Here is a 15927-nt window from a genome sequence, read left to right on the forward strand (position 1 = left end):
AAAAGTCAATGACAAACTGACTGGTTTCTAGATTTTAAGTTTTAATTGTTTCAAAATGCCTCTCTCATCTTCCCTAAAAGATATATCCTGTATTTCTGTAGCAAAATTATTTTGGTGCTGGCTGGACCATGCTACTTCAGTGTGTACAGTTGCTTTCAGTGAAGACTTAAAAGCAATAAAATAGCAGACTTTCATTCTTCTACTTGCAATATATACTTTGTGGTTTGAAATGGATACCTTTCAGGTTTTGTAATCATATTGGATTATCATAATTCTCATGGCACTTCACAGATGCAGGTTTTTACTGCATTTTTGATACTGAATGAGAAGTCACATTGCAGTCCTTAGAAATTACACTGCTTTCATAATGTATTATCTGCAATCTAATCTGGAAATGTTTTAATGTTGCTTCTTTTAATCGTTACTGAAACAATTGACTAGTTTCTTCAGTTCTTGTACACAGAGATCACATTATAGCAGGAAGTCTCCATCTCTTTCAGTCACCTGGTTATTGTTTCCCTCATCTGTTTTCCTCTCTTTTCAAAGGTGGTGGGAGAAAGCTTGTTTCATTCCTTACTGGCTTTGTTTTCTATAGCTAGCTTTGGTCTCTCAGATGATTGCTTCCTGATTCTTCTTAGATCTGCTGCTCCTGTCTTCACCTGTTGAGTGATCTTCTTCACACATTCTTAAAAAAAATTCTTCAGAGGTAGGGTTACTTTTTATGGTTGATATTGTTGGCTGCTTGATTTGGGACTAAGTCTTTGGTAATTTTTTTCTCCTCTTGGAGCACTTCTTATTAGAAACGAACTTGAAATAAGTAGCTAGAAAAATACATAAGAAGCAAAAAAAGGGAGTACGTGAGATAATTTTTTATGATCTTTGTTTACCTCTTATTTGAGCCTGAAAAATTCTGTATTATACAGGCACTAGGTGGTAATATGTTGTTGTCTGGTGAAATAATACTTGGAGATCCCTGCAAAAGTACTGGGGAGAGGGGAAAATTAAGGATTTAAGCTTTTTGAAATAAGAAAACTTTCCATGTTATGAATTTAGACACCTAATATATTTTCTTGTATATTTTTATATACAAGAGGTTATATACTGAGACTTAACTCCTCAGTTATTGTCCAAAGGCAACATTCCACCTCAAGAAAGCATTTTTTGAAGTACACACAACTGAAAGCAAGGAATACCCCTGAAATGACAGGATGAAGTATTCCTCTTGTCTGAAACTAGCACTTTACAGTTCATAATTAGTTATCACCTAATGTTGACAGATAATACTAGCACCAAACTCTAGATAAGTTTGCTGGATTTATGGCCTTCTGTGTTTTGATTTTTTTTTTTTTAATAAGCCTTATCTCAGATTATTTTTACTGTAATTCCTGTAAACTACTGAAGTATTTTCATGTTAGATAACATTCTGAGTTTTTCCTTAAAAAATGAGAAGTATGGCCTGTTGTGCCTTGGCAAAGTACAATCTGTGTACGTGTTTGCTTCCAAAGAGATAATTGAACATTTTTCTTCATAAAACTTACATGCATTTGTGAACAGTATTATAGTACTAAATTTAATCCATGGCAAGGAATTGGAAAGAAATTTTAGTAGTTTTATATTTTAAAAAATTAGATAGAAAAATTTAAAGGTCAGGGAAGAAAACCTTTGAAAGTATTTGTAAACCATTCAGGTACTCAGATCATAAAAGTAATCCTAGGGGAGAGCTGACCTATAAAATACCTTCTAAAAAGGAAGCTTTAATATTAATTCCATTTTAAACAGGGACCAGGATTTATTAAACACAGGCATTTTAGTTGTAACTTAAAATAAAGGAAGTGTCTTCGATTTTTAAATTACATGGGCCTACACTTTGAAAAAAAATTAGATTATTTGTGTAGACCAAAAGGCTTAGCACAAAAATATTGCTAAGTGTCAAGCGTTAGATGTGGATTAGTTCAGTCAGTGTGTTCTCCCGGTGTTAATTCAGTACGACCTACATTGTTTAGGGGTTTGGGCTGACAAAGGCTAAGCTTACTCTGTAAAGCAGAGGAATTGGGAATATAAGTGGGATGTACTTTGAAGTTTCATGGGGTTTTTTTTCCTTTTAATTTTATGAGTTAGTCATGAGTGTTGCTTGTACTATACTTGCCAGTTTTATTTTGCATCTAAATGGATAATTTCCATTTAGTGTTAATAACATAATAGAAATCAAGCCAATTGGGCAGAACTTGTTTGTATTAATTGTGCTTAATATTTTGTTACATATATTCTTGAAATTACGAAAGTAATGTCATTGAGTATTCCGGCTTCCCAGTGTTCACAGGACTAAATTGATTACGGAAACAAAGTTACTGTAGAAAACATTCTGAGGTTTCATATTGCTGTTTCGTAATTGTGTGGAAAATTTTCTTCTCTTTGTTGGTAACTCCTCATATGTGTGTGCTGTGTATTTGTTCCCATGTGGTAAAACCAGCTCTTTAAAATATTTAACATAAATTTTAACATTTTACTGGTTTGTTTGATGCTATTGGAGATGGCCTTCTAAAATGCCTTTTTTTTTCCCCCTTGTAATCAACAACTTTAAAAACAGAAATCTGAGAAAACTACTCGGTAAAATCTAGTCAGATGTAGTTCTTGTTTAATAATATCTGTCTGACTTTTATCAGTGTAACAGCAGATGCAAGAGGTTAGTCCAGGTTTATGCTGAGAGCTGACTCTGGCTCATTTAATTTTTTCATTTCATTAATTTTGTCATAACATATTGGTATCAGTAATGGAACAGAACGTGAAGCATTGCCTTTGAGAAAATCATATGAGAAAATTAATGAAGATTTTTGGGTTTGATGGGATTTTTTTGTTTTGTTTTTGCTCTGTGTTGTTTTTTCCTCTGGAGCATTGATCTGATTGTGTGCAGAACTTCAGCGAAATGAAAACGCCTAGGGTTGAGCAGTTGGCAGTCTGAGGCTCCAGTCCCGTCATCTGATCCCTGTGAACCGGCTGTGTCTCCCACCGCCCATGTCTTGTTTCGTTTTCTTGGGTGGGACTTCACTCAGGTGTGAAGGGCTGCCCTCGGCTGCTCAAATTGCAGGGCTGGACTCGAAATTAAGATGCGGTAGGAGTAGAAGCAGTAGTGTACCAAGCAGAACCAAGGAAGGGGAAGCAAGTGTTATGACAATAAAATTATGTGGTTTTGAGATTAATTTTACTCTTTGAGGCATTTACAACCGTGGACCCTTTTATTATATACTGAGACAGTGAGTGGTATTTCTCTGAAAACTTTCATCTTTTTGATACCGCTTGAGTTTCTAATAACAAAATACAGAGCAACAATGAAAGCCTTTAATATGACTTCCTTCTTTCTGAGAAGGGACTGGTTTGAGTTACCAGCAATATTAGAAGCCAGCTTCAGCTAAAATTCAACAAAAGCATACAGGAAACCACAGGCTATTTTAATGTGATTATGTAGGTCAGGTGCAGGTAAGGGCAGGATTTTTGTTTTGTTTTTGGTTTTGCTTTGGTGTGTTTTGGTTTGTTTTTTTAATAATAGATTTCAACCAAGGAAGGTATTTACCTTCAGCTCTCTTGAAAATAAGTAGTGCTGAATTTTTAAAAGCTGGCAAGATGGTGATTGATGTTTATAGTTGTAGAAAGATGAAAAGGGATCCTCTGTAGTTGTCTTCATTTAAAAAAAAAAGTGTACCCTTTAAAAGGGTACAAATATATAAAATATGGGATTAGCGTATCTAATTGTTGAGGCTAATTTCAGAATTCTTCACCTATAGTATCACTTGCAAAAATATTTGGGAGAGGTAATTTGCTATTATTTTTAAAATATTACTGGTTTTAATATTAAATTTAGTTTCTGGAGAGTTTGTGAATGGTTGAGGGTATAGATGTATTTTGTAGCAGGAGTACAGGTGTATATGAAATGTATTTTATAAATAAAAAATACTATAAAATACTCTTTTAATTCTGTCCTGAATTATGTTCATTTAAAAAGGGGCAAAAAAGGCAAAGCTAGAGCTTTCAAGTAATTTTGAAGTTAAAATATTTTAGCTTTTTGGGGTTTGTTTTTTTTTTTGGACAGCTGTCACTTCTTATGAAGATCTTGGCCTGTTTGCATTTGGATCAGCTGGAAAGGTGAGTATTTACTTTTACCTGTGTATTGTTGTTCTTGGTCTCATGCTTCTGATATACAACTGGTCTTTGCATAGCAGAGAGAGAAACGAAATACATAGTATAGTTACTGAGGTCCTAGTATACCGAAAAATCTGTTATGTCCTGAAGCTTTTTGCTACGTTTTGGTTAGTGTGTCTGGTCTGTGGAAGCCCAAACTTTAGTTAACTGTAAAATAGACATTCCTTAAACAGAAGATTTTGTGCTACTTTTCTGTCAGTGTGTTCAGTTTTTAGTTGTATGTACAAATATTTGCTCACTGGCATTGTTGTTGAGTTGGCTCAGCAATCCGTTTCAGGTTTCTTACAGTCCCATTGTAACTCTGCTGTAAACTGTTGAGAGACAGGTAAGCTATTTACTGTTGGTATTCTAGCATTTAATAGAGATCTAAGATAAGTGTTTGCCTTTCATGTAGTTTCACAATAGAAACAAATAAGAATACATATAATGTGTGTTAATTCTCTTTCTGTTGTTTAATAAACTTGTCAGATGAATGTTTCTTACTTGTTTTTTAATCTCTTGATTAAAAAAAACAAACAACAAAATAAAACAAAAAAACAGTTTTGGTGCAAGAGTGATCAACATACAAGCCATGCCTTTTTAGTAGTGTTTATTGAATGTCTTTTTTTGTAAGAGACGATGTTGTCCAGTGATACTGGCTGCACAGGAAGTGCTGCTCGTGAATACTGCACATTTAGTATTACGACTCCTGTGCTCTGTATTTCAGTTAAGTGATCCTAAAAGCAGATTGTACCACACAGAAGTGTGATTTTAAAGGTTTACAATATTTTTATTTTAAATGAGTTCTGCTTAACAGTGTAGAGTCTGTTTTCTTCGCTTTTTTTTTTTTAATGTAACTGAGAATTAAATCTGAGCTATTAGGTGTTTGTAAGACTTCCATTAATGTTAATAAGCAGATAGGAGTTTAGTCTGTGAGGATCAATATTTATCGATCAAAGTGAAGATGTGATCAACCTCAAAGGATAATAAACTTGACATTAGCAAGGTATGAAATAAAAGTATTTTTATAGGAGCTATTCTGTACACATTAACCACAAGTCGTTAGATGCAGAAGTCACAGAAATGTAGAGCTTAAGGAGATACTAAAATGTGGCTTAGTCTGCCTTTGCTCTGAAACAGGGCTAAATATATGTAAAGCATTCTTGACAGATGTTTGCCTAATCTGTTATTTAAAAGCTTAAATGAAGGAGATTTCACAGCTTCACTATGTAGCCGACATCAGTAATTTTCTTCTCCCTAATATCCTTTTTCATCATTTTCAGTTTAAATAATTTGTGCTAAAAATCATTTGGTCTTTTATTTTCAGTGTGCATGCAGAGCACTGGAATATTTCTAGGATGGGAAGCTGTTGTTTTGATTAAATAATTAACAAAATTTCACCAAGCTTTCCTGATGAACTGACAGTTCTGGAACACTTATCTTTCTCGCTTGAAGTATATTTGATATTTACACATCTTTCTTAAAACTTGCCTCCAAAATGGAGGCATTTTGGAGTAATGCTCCACAGTAAGCTGGCTGAGAACTTGACAGTGACAAGAAATGTAATTATTACCTATGTTTTAGATAGAACATGGCTGGCACTACGTCCCAAAACAAGATTTGCTGTTTCTGTGAGTGCTTTATGCTACTGATTGTGTTATTTCAGCCCATTTTCTCTATTTGCAATCTACTAAGTCTAAGTCATATATTTGAGGTCTGCTTCCTGAATGCATTGCTTTTAAGCACTCTTGTTGATTTTTAGACTTTTCTAGTTTACCACAACCACCCTGAATTCTAATCCTGTCCCTGAACTCTCCTCACCTTAGGCACAGGTGGCTTTATTTTTTTTTTTCTTTTTTCTTTAAATTAGTACTTACCCTTCCCTCACCCGAGTCATCCGCTAACGATGCAGAGAGGCTGCTGTAGGACTTTGCTTGAACTGGCATCTTAGGTTGACAGTAAACTACTGGTAACTGCTCATGAAGTAGAGCAGTTATTCAACCTTATGGTGATTTCCTGTCAAAAATATTTTTCTGAGATTTTTGAGAATGGAGATTTCCTGCTGTTGGAAGATTGCTGATTGTCCTTTTCCAAAGGCATGAAGTATTTGTTTCCATCTATGGCAAATTCCAAGATACCATACTTTTTTTTTCTTCTTTTTTTTTCTTTCGCTGGTGACTTTTGAACTGAGTTTGAATTTGTTTAAAATATGGTATGATTTTCTAGTTGATAATTGAAAAAATGGCAACTTTGCTTTCAGATGTTGTTCAAGAGTACAAATTTGTTTTTCTTCTCATAACTGTGGCTTATTTTTTTCCAAGTTGACTTAATGGTAGCACTCATGTAGGAAGGTCCTGCTACATCAAGAAGAGCAGTGGGTAAAAAGAAAAACTGTAATAATTATTCTAGATAATTGTGCTATTTTAGAATTGAATGTTATTATTTTAGAAAACACTGGTAAAACATTAGACACTTCGAGGGTTTTTTCAGTTGGAAGTTAATTCTTTGGATTCAGACAGATATTTCAATGGCCTGTGATCATTTCTACTTCTGTACCAGTCCAGTATGAATAATTACAGATACTAAAAAGAAAAAAAGTATCTGGTTTACAAGTTGAAAAGAATATTCATGTTCATGACAGTTAAAAATATTCAGGTTTTTGGAGTGAGGAAGTAACTTACACAAATTTCTGCTGTCTGGTTGTCTTTTCAGAGGTGAATGATCGTTTTCATTTGTACTCAGCTGATGTTAATTTGAATGCATTTACATGTTTTCAGTGATTTAAAAACCTCATCTTCTGCAGAACAGGCTTCACACTAACTTCTCTTGTTTTGTCATCTCAGAATGAAAATGCGGTATTTTCAGGGAAATTTGTTGCTTCTGTAGTCATTTTAGATTGCATTGGTTTCCATGTGTTAAACTCTTCACTAAATAGAAGATGCCCTTCCTTTCAGTACTCGTTACCGCTTCTACGTCTGGTCTGTTCAAGATAATACATGTGTGTTTTATGACTGCTATAGACATACGATTTTAGTTATCCTTACCCTTTCTGAAGAAATAATTTTTTTTATAGGTCCTTGTTGCAACTACAATTATTATCCAGAATATTGGAGGTAAGATACTTCATACGCTCAATATTAACCAAGTGGAGTATAACCTGTGCAGTCTACAAAGTTCCACAAACACCAAAGGCAATAATTAAATCAAAGTGTTCTTAAGAAACTGATTAGAAGGACAGAAAACTTAAAGAAAAGCCTTATGTAATCATGCTAAGCAGAAGTGCTGTAGTCATGGGGTAGATGGAGGGACTTAAGGGGTTGGATTGTGTGCCTGGTGCTGCATCGCAGGACATGGAGCACATCTATCATAGCTGGCATCGCTAATTGGAAGGGGCTTAGGAAGCATAATCTCCTCTCCGCTGTTCCGCACATTTGCATCTGGTAGCTACATTTTATCACATCATGTGTTTTGGTTTTTGCTGTTGGAACTTGCTCATGCATTTTAGTGATTTGTGTAACAACTGAATGTTTACTTAGCCATGAAGTTTCATATGTTCTTTATTAATGGTAGCCTTTTTTTTGTTCGTTCAATACCTTCGTTTTTTGGGGAGCTGTTTAGTTTGCTGGCTTATATCATGTGGGCTGATAATCTCTGTTGTCATATGCTGGGCTGTCCAGTTACATATTCTTATTTTTTTGTCCTTGGTGCATGACATAATGCAATAACACTAGCTGTCTTTTGTATTAAAATAATCACCTAAGCATTTAAGCTCTTACTCAAGTATGTTCACCTTCTTGACAGTTACTAAGTAGTAGTGCCCTTAGAAATGAAATGTCTGAAAGTAGATAGTGTTTAACAGAACGATTTTAAAGTTTTTTGGCTGTAAATGTTTTTGGATACTTTGAGGGATGAGGGAATTATGTGAAAGCTCCCTCCTCTCTGTCCCTACTGTTAAGGAGATACACATGTTCACATACATGGACAGAAGGAAGTAGCATTCCAGCACTGTCCTCCTTTCCTGTAGGATTACCTGTCAAGACCAGACAATTCAGTGATTGCTGGTTTTTGTCACTATGTAGAGACCCAGAATTAGACCAAGTAACTGATTTTATGACAAAATTGGTATCTTTTCTTATATTAAAAGCTCCAATAATAAAAACTGCCTAATTGAAAAGGCTATAAAAACCCAAACATTAATTTCAGGCAGGAGTGAACATATTAATTCCAAGATTAAGGATTATTTATTCATACAGGTTTTAGAGGATGTTCTGTAGCAATGAACAAATTTTTAAATTTCCTTTCCCGTTTCAGTGGACCTCTAAATAAACAGTACAAGGGAAGAAGTGACACACAGTACTGGTTCTGGAGACTCTGGGATTGTGTACAAGACTCTGTGGTCAAAGGAAATACAACTCTTATTTCTTCCTCGTAGCAGTTCATAACCTTCTCTGTGTCATTTTTAATAAAATTCAGCTCAGTAACTCTAGAGCCCCAAACTACCGCATGCTGGGTATTATCAAACTACTTATTCCATCTTCTGCAGTGGACTTCTGGGCCAACAGGATGGGCCCGGTTTGCCAACCAGTGGTTTTCCATTTAACTAGTTAAAAAGTAGATTTTGCAAGTTGAAACTCTTCTTTCAAATATTTTTAGTGACCTCGTTTCGATGGAAGCTTTCAAAATTCTTGTTTTGATTCTGGTTCCAAGGGCAATATCTTCCATGTAAGAGAATGGTAGTAGTTCATGCATCTGGTACGTTTGCTTGCAAAGACCACGTAGTTTCAAATGCACTGAAAAGAGAAAGCTGACCTTCCTTCTCTGAGTCAGTGTTCGTAACACCAATACATGCCCCAGTCTGTGAGGAAGGGTGATCTGTGGAAACATGGGTTGCGAATTGGGCCTCCTTGGCAACTTCTACTATACAGAACGTGTATTTTGCTCTCGCTGCAAGGAGCTATCACAGCTTCTGGTTAGTATTTAGGTTTCTGTTTGAGCTCCAGCTGCGTTATTTCTCTCTTTAACAACTGCTTTTGGCAGAGTCCTGTGATGCTCCAGTCCAGGTCAGCAGAGCAGCACTGTGTCACGAATCGTCCTTGGAGATGACTACCCTGCAGGCTAACGGGCCCTTAAAAATAGGAGGGATGAAGAGCTCTCTTTACCTCTCACTGAGTCTTGACTCTTGAAGAAATGCATAGAACAGAAGGAAATTTTCTTGTCTTTCTGGTCCATCTACAGATGTTAAGTGGGAGTGGTGAAACTGTGTGGTGTAGTTTGTCCTGCATGGGAGCCCTGCTGGAATTAAGTGTAAAACTTACCCTTTCCACTTAGTGCGCTTTGGCAGGTGTTCCCCTCTTTTTTTGGGTGAGGGGATTTGGTTTTTTTGTCTGTTTGAGGGAACCAGCAGCACCGTGCCTGTTGGGCAGACATCCAGACTCTGTCAACATCTTTAATCTCAGAGTAAGGCTAAAAATAAAATTGTTTTCTATTACCTCCTCCATCATCAGACCTGGGTATATTGCATCATACAGTATCTTATTTCAAAAGTGATTGGAGAGCATGAGATAATGAATGGTGGTTTGTGATTAAAATAAGCAACTTTACTAGGGTTACTGTCACTATCGGCATCTAGTCTGGGCTTTTTAAAAGTTTGGTCTAATCACTTCTAAAAATAATTCAAGTGTGGAAGTGATTTACATTAATTTGTGGTGGAGAAAGCTTTTTAGTAATCACTTTAATATAGTTATGCTTTCCAATTTGTCATCAGTGCTTTTTTAAAAAGAAAGCTTAAAGTGCAAATTTGAATTTGACATCCTAATTGCATATGCCTTATAGATCTGTGTAGATAGGGCAGTTGGTTTTTCTACTAGCAGGGTACCCAAAAAAAAAAAAAAAAATTTTGTACAGCTACAGGAAAGCACTTGCTGGTCAAAATTGGAATTTAAATCGTTAAAAAAAATTTATTTCAAGTACGTTGCTTGGAATTTACTGTGTATCTCTACTATGAGTATGCAACTTTTCTGCAGATTTGAGAGTCTCTTTTTCTGCAGATTTAACAGTTTCTTGAAGCACTTAGTGTTACGTTAATCCAAGTAACACAAATCAAATGCTAAAATCCATTTCAGTACCAAGAATTAACTAAGGGTGCATCAGGATAATACGTTAACTTTGCAGTACCCAAATGTAAATGAAGGTAGTCTTAAACATTGTGACTTAAAGACTCTATAGAACATATACAAATTCTTGGCTTAGAGTGATTAAACTTTAAGACTGTTTGCCTAGCTTTCCTTATTTATATCAACATGTACTTGTTCTTGCAATATAGGTGTTTGTTAATGCAGTGAAACCAAAAGGTTGAACGGGATGGCTAGAGCTACTCATACTGTTCTGTCTGGCAGTATTTTGGCCCAGTCCAGCTGCCCTTTAATCTCAATAACTAGCGATCAGTTCCCCGTGAACTGCCTTGTTCTTGAGAGACCCGTTGGTGTCTGTGGGGTTGCAAAGTGGACGCTGGAAAGGGAAACTCTCAAATTGCCCGTTGCCAGGCTTTTATTTTGTTCATCCACTGCTCCCGAGCCCTTCCTTTCAGCCCAGGTCTGTAAGTGGGGTGATCTTCCGAACATCCATTTCTTGCCTGCCGTGCAGAAGAAGATCCTGAAGGATTTCAGACCTTGTCGCGTGCCCTCTAAGATGGGAGAAGGCCCCTGGGGACGTTGTACGCCGGGAGGTGTAGAAGGAGGGAGGGAGGCTGCTGTGGAAAACGCTGGGTTACACGGCTCTGCTGGCTCTTTGTGGAATCCTTCCCAGGAGCGGCTGGAGTTGGACGGAGTCCCCGCTATTGTTTTAATGGCGTTGTGCTTCTAGGAAGTGATGGATGAGGGGCAGTGAGCCAAAGCCGTGGCTCGGCATCACGCAGCCCTTCCCCCTTTCCTGCCAGGGGACTTCTGCGAGCTTCCTAGACGCCTTCCCAAGGTGGGGAAAGGAGGATGGGAATTTCTCCTCCTGGAATTGTCCTCTCTGTGGATGTGACTGAAAAGGACAGTCCACAGCCGAGTGTCCGAGAGAGAATCAGTAGGCACCTCAAAGCATAAGCGGTGAAGTTAGAGAAGGAATTATTTTAGCAAGGCTGGTGGAAAAATGGAGACAAACACCCTGAAGTATTGCACAAGAGCTCTCAGTCTGTTGCCAACACTAACAACTCCTCGGCGTTGAGGTCTAGCAGGAAGCGTGCGGGGAGCTTCCCAGTGTACCGCTCCGGGCTGCGGGCTGGTACCGGCTGAAGGTCACTGCTGCCGGGAGATCGGCCCGGCCCAGAGGGCCTGGTAGCTGCGATCCACACAGATGGACACTGCTGAGCACATGAGTTCAGTTATTTAAAATTTATTAGCAGTGGGACGAAGTGCTGCAGTGGAATGTGCAGTACAGCCGTGTAGCATAGGTGGTCTGCGTGAGGATTTTTTGCATTGTAGTGGTTTGGGGTTTTTTTTTTCCATTTTCTTTCGATGGGCTGAGCTGCGCGGGGGGAATCCCGTGCTGAGGACCGGCACGAGTGACTAACCCGACCTGGCGTGTACCCAGGGGATCATTGCAGTCGCTCTTTGGAACTAAGCTCTTCAGACAGCTATCTTAATTTTACAAAGAAATACTTGCTTTCTAGCATAAATACGGTTTAATTAAGTGTAATTCCTGTAACTGGTGCCTGTGGATTTTTGTTTCGATACTCTGCAGATAACATGTCCTCAAAGGTACACGTCTGTCTTCTCTGTGAGAATAAGTAATGAGGAAAAAAAGATCGTTCCGTATCCCTTGAGCGCTGTTTTATCCTCGGGTCTGCCTGAACGCTACAGGCAGTAAGCAGAGGTTACAGGATTAGTTCTGATGGGAGATTCAGTTCTTTAGCAGGATTTTACGGCCTGTTAATACAGTTAATGTGACGGACAATACCCAGAAACCCTGCCATGAATGTAATACGTGCTAAATACGTGTTTAAGTTCGGGTAGTTCATATTTTTCAAGCTTCCCAAAGTAAATCAAGAGGCGTAACCACTGCAAAAAGCCTATGTTTTAATGAGCGCGCGGACGACGGGGCCGGCCCGGCGCAGCAGCGCTCCCGCACCACCATCTGCTGGCCCCGGCCGCCTCCCGGGAGAGCGGCTGCTTCTGGTGAGCTGAACCATGAAAGATTGAACTTGGGAATTTGCTTGGGGAACAGGCATAGGTGTGCTTTCTGCGAGTCAGTACTTATAAATGATTTAAAAAAAAAGACAAACCCCCCAAAAACCCAAACCAAAAAACCCTCCACGAACTCGTTTTATCAAGTTACTTGGGCATTTTTGGTTTTGCAAATTATTATTTATTAGTTAGTATTATTTTGCAGATTAAGAAATATAGTTTTACAAGCATTTACAAAATAAGTTTCAAATTTAAATGGAGCAAGTATGTTTTTGAGAATGTGGGGGTGGGGGTGGGAATATCCTTCATTTTGTAATCAGAGTACAATACTCTACAAACTGAAAATAAATGAATGGTGCAAATCATGGAAGAATAAAATACAGCTTGTTGCATGCTGAGACCTGTGTCGTTAATACCTTAAGAAATTACTGAGCTTCCTTTAAGTATGGGAAATGTAATTCTGGTTTCAAACAAACTTGAATGTTTGTTTTCACAGTGTGGTTTGCTTTTGGCCGGAAAGCCTAATTATCCTTAGTGATTCAAAGTGAGGATTTCCAGTGCAGGGCTGCCTTAATTAAGGGCAGGTTTGTCAGCTCCTGTACTAATTTAACAACTGATGACCCATGCTCTTGTGTTTCTGTATTGCAGGGGATGGTTGTTGGAAGGTTTGATGCTGTAAAGAATATTAAGCTTGCTTTAAATAAATAACCAGAAAAATCCCAACCTGCAGGATACTTCAGAATGGAATATATGATGAACTGTGTAGAAAACATTTCAGTTTTAGTGGCATAACTGTACAAATACAATTCATCTAACGAAGTTTTACCAAAATAAATCTGCTGCCCATGTGTTCCCTGAGGAATAAGAAGGACTTCCCCCTCCCCCCCCCCGCCCCCAGGCTTGGTGTGGGTAAGTTCAGAGTAATTCAGGTAAAAGCTGAAGTTGGAAGGGGAAGCAGGGGAGCAGAAATTCATCAGGATGAGTGTCCACAGTGTGAAGACTAGCAAAAAAATGGACAACCTATTTCTGTTCTCTGAATTTCTCCATCTGAACAAGCATTACATCTCCTTTCACACACTCCATTCTACATCTATTTAAAAACTAATTTTTTTGTTTTTTAAGCTTCCACTAAGAGGAAATATTAAAAACAATACATCACATAACTGGGAGACTTCTTAAAATCGAGTATGTGGGGGATTCATTGCAAAACAAAACCAGAAGAGCATGCTCTTCAGGCCCTATGATGTGAGGGTTAAAATAATTGATGGTTTTCAGTGGCATCCATGCATTGCTCCCGATGTTTCCACAACTTGAATTACTTACACTGAGGTACTTCCTATGTTGCTATTCCCTTCTAATTCTTTGACAGGAAAAATGGGAACTTGCCCAAAATCCTCTTTAGTTTCACTTTCTTGAAATCCTTCCCTGCTTTCCTTTTTAACTTTGTCACATTGTTTGGATTAGGACAGATTCAATTTTGAACCACCTCCCTAGCAGCAAAGGGAGACACAAGCCCAAAGGGGTCTGTCACATGCGGTTGCTATGAAAGATCCTGCTCTCTTGGGCTGCAGTGTGCAGCGACCCGTAGTGTTTATTCTGCTATTTCTGTCCTTCAGCCTCTAATCCTTTCAGTATTTTAGGAAAAATAGGGATCTTGCTGGCTGAACTCATTAGAGGATGAGAGTTAGGAGTATTTATCTTGATTATCTGTAGGCATTTGTGAGGAATCCCTCTTATGTGGTATTCCCCCAGATGAGAATCAAGATTGCTCTGTCTGCTTGTCCTGACTCCCAAATCGGCACCCCTCTTTCCTGAAGTAGGAGCTGAAGAGCCAGTGTGGCTGTGTTGATACGGTCTGTTTTTCCCCAGCTCCTTGTCGTCTTCTATGTGAAGTTTGAAGGGCAGCTTGGTTCCCTTTTTGCACAGTGCTTAATAATGTAAGACATCTTTATAGCACTTTAATATGATCAGCTACAGTGGTAGCTTAGGAAAAACTAACCAGAAGAATTAGATTCAGTCCCTTCAGTTAAATGTTTTGAAGGGATTTATCACAGCCGTTTTCTGAGGAAGGAATAAATTATGTATTTACATATAAGTTTAATGTACAGATTCTCTCACATCATTGCGGTGAGCTTCAGCAATTGATCTTTTTTGGGGTAGGATAATAAGGAAAAGTTACAATTCTTTTTCTGGTAACCAAAAAGCCACTCACATACTTGATTTTAAGATTGGGCTACCTCAGAAGGGGTATTTTGGGGGCTGCTTTAAAAAACATGATCTTGGTTTCCCTTTTCTCCAGCAACTAGTGTTTTTTTAGGTAGGGGCACATATGCTCAGTGATAAACAATATTGTAGCACAATAAGGGCATTCTGAATAATGTATGCATGGTATGTATGTTTACAGAGAGTCATATCACATGGTGGCACTACAGGTTGTAATAATGAAAGTATAAAGCAAATACCCTATTTTATATTTTGCAAATATGTTTTTTTCTGTCAAAGATCTAATACCAGGTTTTCAGAACATGGCAAAGTGATAGCTATTTTAAGAATGTAATTTCTTACTGCTTTCAAGATAGTGGTAAGCGTGTTGAATAATAAAGTAGTAATATAATTTTAATTTCTGCTTTAATTCTCAAGTAGCTCTTGCTGCATACTGAAAATTATTTTAAAATAATATATGCAAATTCAGGATCTGAAAATTGGGAAGTGACTATATGAAGGTTGCTGATGTAGTTGTAGTTCAGCACTTGTTGCATCTGCATATTGTTAAAGCCTCATGTTACGCTCCACCATTCGTTCTGCAGGAAACCTGCCTCATTCAGTGCTAAACATAGATGTCTCATATTGCAAAGAGAAGGTGACGCAAAGAAAACACAACACAATTCTTTTTCAATTTAGGGGATGGGACTGGGTTGCGAGAGCAGTAAGTTTTGCTCTCACATGATGTGCATGCGAGGGGGGTGAACTCTGAAGGGAAGGTTGCTTCTGACATTTGCCAATTTTTTCTGAACGCTCGACTTCTGAAGGTGAATGTATGTTTATTGTAATTTTTGAATGTGATAAAAGGTGCCTTAAAAGTTAGCCATTAAAACATTGAAATTATTTTCAAAATGACAGAGGACGTCAGTGCTTCAAAAGTGGAATAAATCAAAGCACAGGGTATGCTTTTTGTTGTGTTCACTTGGGTCACAGTTTAGCCTTGTGACTGTGTAATCTCTTCCTTCCGTTGTACATTAAGACTGCCAAGGATAGCTGACATTTAATTTTTACAATATAACTTGACATGGCTTCAGTCATGGTGGGCGTCAGGGAAGTTAAGTAAAACTTCTTATTTGGAGCAAAGGATACATGACTTTGTCTGGCATACCGTACGCACTTTATTCCTACTTGAGATAATTTCTTTTCCAAGTTCCTATGCCCTTTCTCAAGATGCTTCTCTGTTTTGGTTTCAGCTTTAAAAAACAAACAACGTTCTTTGCTCACTTTGTAGTGCGTTTCAGGGAGTTCTACAGTGTCTCTCCTTTCACACTGAGTAAAGCTACAAGGAGCTGTTTGTAAGTGAAGAAAAAAGCAGGATTTGACT

The 15927-nt window shown here is 37.8% G+C and overlaps 1 protein-coding gene across 1 annotated transcript in view; it reads left to right on the forward strand.

Annotated features, from left to right (window-relative positions):
- SLC38A6 (solute carrier family 38 member 6) overlaps nucleotides 1-15927 on the forward strand; it is a 39900-nt gene that overhangs the window by 2228 nt on the left and 21745 nt on the right. The window contains exons 4-5 of the mRNA XM_082000367.1: nucleotides 4085-4137; nucleotides 7247-7286. Of these exons, the coding sequence (XP_081856493.1) occupies nucleotides 4085-4137; nucleotides 7247-7286 (93 nt within the window). The remainder of the gene's footprint in view (nucleotides 1-4084; nucleotides 4138-7246; nucleotides 7287-15927) is intronic.

Source organism: Phaethon aethereus (assembly GCF_964289735.1).
Source record: "Phaethon aethereus genome assembly, chromosome: 5".
Classification (NCBI taxonomy): domain Eukaryota; kingdom Metazoa; phylum Chordata; class Aves; order Phaethontiformes; family Phaethontidae; genus Phaethon; species Phaethon aethereus.